The sequence below is a fragment of the Porites lutea genome, chromosome 3 (genome assembly GCF_958299795.1).
Source record: "Porites lutea chromosome 3, jaPorLute2.1, whole genome shotgun sequence".
NCBI classification, from domain to species: Eukaryota; Metazoa; Cnidaria; class Anthozoa; order Scleractinia; family Poritidae; genus Porites; species Porites lutea.
In genome coordinates, this window is record NC_133203.1 from 33,620,881 (window position 1) to 33,628,380 (window position 7,500).

Below are 7,500 nucleotides of genomic sequence, written 5' to 3' on the forward strand. Positions count from 1 at the left end.
TTTCCTACGAAACTCATACAATCCTCATAATTGCGTCTTTATGAGGTTTTGCTATGTGCATCACGTCCTCTTTTCCTGTTCTCGCGTCCCGGGGGGAGGGGGGGGGTATTTCCTTATTAGAGGCTAATGGGGATGTGCTTCCTGATGGGGCCGCATTTTCACGACTGGATTGACTATAATTGGGTCGCAATTTCAATAGAGTTACTAAAACGGGGTCGCACATTTTCGGATTTTAGGGTTTTTTTCATTTAGGTGATCCAACCAGAGTTAAACATCGCCCTGAGGCAAAACATCTTTTGACAAAGAGTAAACCAGCAATGTGTTTTCTTGTTTATCTAAATACACATATTTTAAGTGAAATATTAAATAAAGAACAATATTAATCTGACAAATTGAATTCCCCACTTCCGGCAATGACAAGATGACAAATGCCTGACAAATGACCGGGCGATAGGGGCAGGCTTACAATTGACTGAGCCATAATAAGTAAACATAAAAAATAAAAGTACAAAGAAAAAATAATAAATGAAACAAAAAATAGCGAAGTGAGAGGAAATATAATATTTGTCGATTGTTGAAGTGAAAGTTTGATCTTAAATCATGATGAAATCCAAAGTGCAATAGTATGATCTACTTGCTTTTTGACGAAGGCCTTAAGGATTTCTACTGAGTCATGCTTATTCTGGGCTTCCTAATTATTCACTGTGAAGAGTTATACATGATAAGATGTTCAATCTACTAACATACCTCTCAATTCAAAAGACTACTTATCGAAACTCAAGTGTGTGCTTTACTGCATTACGCACGATATTACACATTGTTAATGTCCACAGGCCTAAATCTCTTAGTTAGTTACTAACCAAAGACAACACATTTTTTTCTGGATTACTAGATTCTTATAATGTTTTTTGGAATTTTTATGAGTTTAGGACCATGAAGGAGTCAAGGCGTTCTCCTTTCATGGGTCCTAAATAAAAAAATAATGTTTTTTGAAAGTGGGACATCTTGTCCCTAAACTTGACTTAAGTTCTTCCTTCTTAAAAAGTCCCGCGCTTTGTGTTGAATTGAAATATCCGTTTTCTGAAAGTAGGACATCTTGTATGTATTTAGGATCATTATCAGCAGCAGCTGGGCAAATGGAGCTAATTTTAATAAAAAGAAATACATAAAATACTAAGTTCAAATAGACTGAAATCATTTTACTTCGTAAATCAATACTAGAATCCATTCAATCGTTCCGATTTAATAACTATTCAGCTCACTATTTAGCCTCCATTAAATCAATACAAGACTCCGTTTAGTATCGAAAACCTGCCTTCCTTCACGTCACCTAAGACCAGACTTACATTTTGCAAATACATGCCACTTAAAATACCCTATTCGTTTAGAGTAAACATCGTATATCTATGAAAAAATGTGAAAGGTTTGAACCCAGGAGTCATTTCAAAAGTAGGTTGAGTTTGATCGTTCGCGTGAACGTAGTCCTGAATAGGACTGTTTTTGACAGTGACTGACGTTTCGACAACCTGTGCGGTAGTCATCTTCAGAGTCAAAGTGAGTTGTATCACGTCAGTTGATGGTATTATACTCTGGTTATTGATCTGATTGGTCAATTACGTTGCGATGTTATTGGTCGTCTGTCAGTTAAGCCGTGATGTTATCGGCTATGAAAACTTGTAATCAGTAATTGGTGCGTTTCGATCCGTCTATTGTCACAGTTAAACAGTCGTCTATTGTTAGTCAAATTGTCAATTCTCCAGTCGTTCTCTCGTAGTTAATTTTGCTTGATCTCGTCAATAAGTCTTCTGTACGGCGCTGATAACTGTTGGCCATGATTGAGTGGCGTTTGTTCTAAGTTAGTAAACCAGCTTTCTAAGGTAAGACGTTGATAGTAGTCTGTAGAATACGTTATACATGTCACAAAGTCCCAGTCAATTCGACGTTTCGTCTGTAAATGGTGCTCAGCAATGTGATTATTGACGTCACCATTCCTCGTTTGTGTTCGGTCAGTCGCGTGCTAAGGTTTCTGCCGGTTTCACCAATGTAAGATGCCTGGCAGTCGCAGCATTTGATCTTGTATACTGCTCCCTGTCTGTCCCCCGGTTTGTCTTTGTCCTTGACATCAGTAAGCAGTCGCCGTAAAGTGGTTATCGGTTTGTGTGCCACACGTATATTGTAAGGTTGTAATATACGTGCAATAGTTTCAGAGGTGCCTCTGATGTACGGTATAGTCGCTGTCGTAACAAGGCCAGAGTTGATCTGAGTGTTGGAATTAGTTTTACTGTGAGTTTTCCGTCTAACAAAGTCCGTGTTGTAACACAACCTTACAATATACGTGTTGCACACAAACCGATAACTACTTTACGGGTACTGCTTACCAATGTCAAGGACAAAGACAAACTAGAGGACAGACAGGGAGCAGTATACAGACAGACAGGGAGTACCTGTGCTTAAATTTCTCCAGAGGCTGGCTTTAGATTTTCCATATATTTGTCTATAATTTTTCCCGGGACTTTCTTACAGACAAATGCATAGAAAATTTTAAAAAGTGGTTCTAGGTCTTTTAGCGCATGTGACGCCCTCAATTTTTTGGAGTAGAATCCCTAGGAATGAAGCTTTAGTTCACAATTCATATTTTTTCAGGACAGCCGTTCTACGGAAATTATTCGACATTAGATTCTCATACAAACACTGTAATTTCTCACGCGTTTGCCTACTCGTCAAGATGGCGTCGAAAACCGTGACAAGGTCTATGCTGTAGTATCATGGGTAGTGGATACCTGTAATCCACATTTAACATGTAAAAAATGCTTTAATCATTCCTGTGGTATCATGGGTAGTGGATACCTGAAAACTGCAGTTAACTTGCAAAAATGCTGTAATCAATGCTGTAGTACCCATTGCTTTAATACTCTTTTTAACATTTGCGCTATTAACAGTTTTCTGATTGTTTGTTGTTTTTGTTTTTTTGTTAATCTACAGCGCCCGGTCTAAATTGATTTTCGCACGACAGTTGACCTTAAAAAAGCGAAGATTTAAAAGAGCTGTTTAACTGGAAACAGTTATCGGCGCCCGAATTAAGTAAAAGGGAGCGGGTAACCTTCGTTAAAAGCGAAGTATACTCACTAGCTCTCCTCGTCAAAACTATTTGTGGAATTCCAAAGCTGAAAACCCTCGATAATACATGCCCAAAAAGAGGCTTAAACTTAAAATTTATTCAGAGGCACCCAACGACGGTTTCCTCCTAAATACATTAAAACACTTTTTTGGCTCTCCAGAGTACTTTTAGATCTCTAGAGATGCATTGTATCTGTTCGGTCATCTTAGGAGAACTTGAGTCGTTTCCAAATTACAAGGGATGCATTTTAACATATTACGAATGTTAGAATTTTTCTGATTCCTCTCTCCATCACATTTAAAGGGAAGTGCAATTTGAAAAGTTGAACTCAGTTCAGACAATCGTAGGGAATTTATTTGATAAGCTTCGAAACTGTACATGAATGAAACGGTCATCTAGAAATTTTTAGCCTTCCCCAAGTAATAGAAAATTGTAGGCAATATTTGGCTCTCCGAACAGATATTTTACTCAAAACAGTCGTTGGATGCCCATGCTTTTTGTTCATTTTCATGAAAACAAACAAAATTGTCGGTACCTGATGGACATCCCAAGAGTTCCATCCTCATAGAAATATGGCCTTGCCACGTCTTAGGCTGCACCCGTATGTAGCGTGCATTTATGGAAGGGTGTAAAACGTTCAAAACCACGGTGTTGCGGTCCGTGTTTCCATTAAAGACCTGCAGCGGGAAAATAAAGTGTTAAGGTTACACTAGTAAGGGACTTGTGGAGGCTAATATGGGTCTAAGGTTTTGAGACACTTTCATATTACCGTTTAGAGATTCGATTAGTTCATTGCTTGAGTTTCTCTTGCCACAATTTTCATTGGTTTCCATACCTTGCTGTTCTGATAAGATATATAGGTGGTGCCGTCGCTGCTGTAGGAAATAGTAAAGCTCGTAACCCATTGATCGACTTCTTGTCTTCCCTGGATCTTTATTCCTGTCACTTCGGTTTTGCCTTCAAGATCCACTTGTAGCCACTGATGAACGTCATTTTCAAGGGCGGACCATGCGCCAGTCTTACCTCCTCCAGGCTTGAAATTGAGTCTGCCATTGGTGGCGCCGTGTTCAGCGTTGTACTCGGTTGACGCTGTGATCTGGCCATCGGTTATTTTCTTGGTCTCCATGCCGAGCGGGTCGAAACAGGCTTTACAAAGAATATTGCACGATTAGTGCGTTCTATTAAATTGATTACGTGACTCTAAAACAGCTTGTTTGGGCCTGTGATTTTGTGATACATATAGTAAGAAAAGTGAACTGCAGTTGAGTGAGCATGCGAGTAATAAGTCAGTTACCACTGTTGTGCAAGTCGGAGGGAACCTTTTTCAGGGGCACCCACGACGGTTTCCTCCTAAATAAATTGAAACACTTTTTTTGGCTTTCCAGAGTACTTTTAGATCTCTAGAGATGCATTCTAAGCGGCGCTATAGAATTTGTATCTGTTCGGTCATCCTAGAGGAACTTGAGTCGTTTCGAAATTACAAGGGCTTCAGTATTATTTTTCCGAAAACTTTTCATCCATTTCAACATATTACGAATGTTAGAATTTTTCTGATTCCTCTCTCCATCACATTTAAAGGGAAGTGCAATTTGAAAAATTGAACTTCAGACAATCGTAGAAATATATTTGATAAGCTTCGAAAACTGTACATGAATGGAACGATCATCTAGAAATCTTTAGCCTTCCTCAAGTAATAGAAAATTGTAGGCAATATTTGGCTCTCAGAACAGATATTTTACACAAAACAGTCGTTAGATGCCTTTGCTTTTTGTTGATTTTCATGAAAACAAACAATATTGTCAGTACCTGATGGACATCCCAAGAGTTCCATCCTCATAGAAATATGGCCATGCCACGTCTTAGGATGCACCCGTATGTAGCGTGCATTTATGGGAGGGTGCAAAACCTTCAAAACCACGGTGTTGCGGTCCGTGTTTCCATGAAAGACCTGCAGCGGGAAAATGAAGTGTTAAGGTTAGACTAGTAAGGGACTTGTGGAGGCTAATACGAGTCTGAGGTTTCGAGACATTTTCATGTTACCGTGTCGAGATTCGATTTGTTAATTGCTCTAGTTTCTCTTGCTACGATTTTCATTAGTTTCCATACCTTGCTGTTCTGATAAGATGTATAGGTGGTGCCGTTGCTGCTGTAGGAAATAGTAAAGTTCGTAACCCATTGATCGGTGTCTTGTCGTCCCTGGATTTTTATTCCTGATACTTCAGTTTTGACTTTAAGATCGACTTGTAGCCACTGATGAACGTCATTTTCAAGGGCGGACCACGCGCCAGTCTTACCTCCTCCGCGTTTGAAATTGAGTCTGCCATTGGTGGCGCCGTGTGCAGCGTTGTACTCGGTTGACGCTTTGATCTGGCCATCAGTTATTATTCTGCTCTCCATCCCGAGAGGATAGAAGCATGCTATAGAAAGAAAATGCATAAGTTCAAAGTAGTATAGTGCTAGTTTACAAGATCTCACGGAGTCACAGACAGTCTGAAAACCCTGTCCTGCAAGAGCGAATCAACGAACTCATTCGCGCTGAACAAATCCGTGCTTTCAATGAGAGAAGAAGAAGTTATCACACCAGTTTGAAGAGGTGGTGGGATACTGTCAATATGATCACCGGTAGACAGGCTAGCAATGCACACGTCAGCTCTACCATTGACCCGAAAACAATTAACTTATATTTCCAGTCTATCAACACTGACGATCAGTACTCCACGCCCGAAGTCCTTTCCATCCCGGATGGCACTCGTATTCCTACAATTGAGGTGCACACTGAATGGACGTTTCTGAGTACATTAAAGCGTGCTGCTCCGGGTCCAGATGAACTTCCGTTTTGGATCTGGAGGGACTACGCTTATCAACTTGCGCCAACAATCACCAAAGTATTTATAATAACTCTTCTCTCAAGAAACATTTGGTCCCCTGCTTGTGGAAGCTAGCTAATATTACACCTCTTCCGGAAGAGACTCCTTTTGAAACATGCAATCAGCTGAGACCAATTTCCTTAACTAACGTTATTATGAGACTCTTTGAAAGAGTGGTAGTAAAGCAAGAGCTGTCTCCTGTATTGAAGTCTGCTATTGGCCCAGACCAGTTTGCCTACAAAGAAGTATGCGATACAACCTTGGCCTTCCTTACTTGTCATCATCATTGGCTAAAATGGTTGGGCAGGACAACAGACTTTGTAAGAGTTTTCTCTTTTGACTTCAGTAAAGTTTTTGACAGTGTTCCATATGCTATTGTTTGCAATAAGCTAATGTCACTCAATATTAATCCCTATGTTATCAATTGGATTGTCAGCTTTCTTAGTAACAGGAAACAGAGAGTAGTCGTGGACCGCTTTGTCACCGAATTTGCTAGCATTAACAGAGGGGTACCGCAAGGTACTGTCCTCGGGCCCATATTGTTCTCTATTATGGTAAACGACATAAGACCGGTTTACCCGGAGCGCAATCTATTGCTCAAATATGCCGACGATCTTACACTAAGCGTACCTGTGTCTGCACATCAAGATCACTCGTTCATTGAGGTTAAGAGCATTCAACACTACGCGGTAAGAAACCGTATGAAACTAAACCGCACTAAGGCCTGGGAGATGGTGGTGCATGGCAGAATTTCCAAACCACTGCCACCTCTGGCGCAGGGGATTACACGGAAAAGCTGATTGAAATTGGTTGGCATAATTTTCCAGGAGAATCCATCGGACTGGGACCTTCATGTTGACAATTTGTTACGCAAAGCTAGTAGTCGTTTATACATTTTAAGCGTTTGTAAATATTTTGGATACCCTAAAGAACAACTGACAAAATTATTTAATCTTTTAATTATGTCCCTGTTTTTGTACGGAATTGAGATTTGGGGAGCGGCATATCAAGGTAAATACCTTGATCGCATTGTCAAGTTTTTTAAGTGAGCGTTTAGATTCGGATACACCATGATTTTTTCAAATGCGTAACGCCTTATTCTATCAAATTGATTACGTGACTCTAAAACAGCTTGTTTGGGCCTGTGATTTTGTGATACATATAGTAAGAAAAGTGAACTGCAGTTGAGTGAGCATGCGAGTAATAAGTCAGTTACCACTGTTGTGCAAGTCGGAGGGAACCTTTTTCAGGGGCACCCACGACGGTTTCCTCCTAAATAAATTGAAACACTTTTTTTGGCTTTCCAGAGTACTTTTAGATCTCTAGAGATGCATTCTAAGCGGCGCTATAGAATTTGTATCTGTTCGGTCATCCTAGAGGAACTTGAGTCGTTTCGAAATTACAAGGGCTTCAGTATTATTTTTCCGAAAACTTTTCATCCATTTCAACATATTACGAATGTTAGAATTTTTCTGATTCCTCTCTCCATCACATTTAAAGGGAAGTGCAATTTGA

General features: G+C 40.0%; 2 protein-coding genes across 2 annotated transcripts in view; one reads left to right on the forward strand and one right to left on the reverse strand.

Annotated features, from left to right (window-relative positions):
• Positions 1-7,500, forward strand: part of LOC140930980 (tetratricopeptide repeat protein 4-like) — a 73,002-nt gene that overhangs the window by 42,914 nt on the left and 22,588 nt on the right. The gene's annotated exons all lie outside the window — the stretch shown is intronic.
• Positions 3,903-7,500, reverse strand: part of LOC140932189 (lactadherin-like) — a 7,191-nt gene continuing 3,593 nt past the window's right edge. Inside the window, exons 5-7 of the mRNA XM_073381829.1 lie at positions 5,225-5,535; positions 4,925-5,066; positions 3,903-4,264 (exon numbers count right to left, since the gene is read on the reverse strand). Coding sequence (XP_073237930.1) covers positions 3,903-4,264; positions 4,925-5,066; positions 5,225-5,535 — 815 coding nt within the window. The remainder of the gene's footprint in view (positions 4,265-4,924; positions 5,067-5,224; positions 5,536-7,500) is intronic.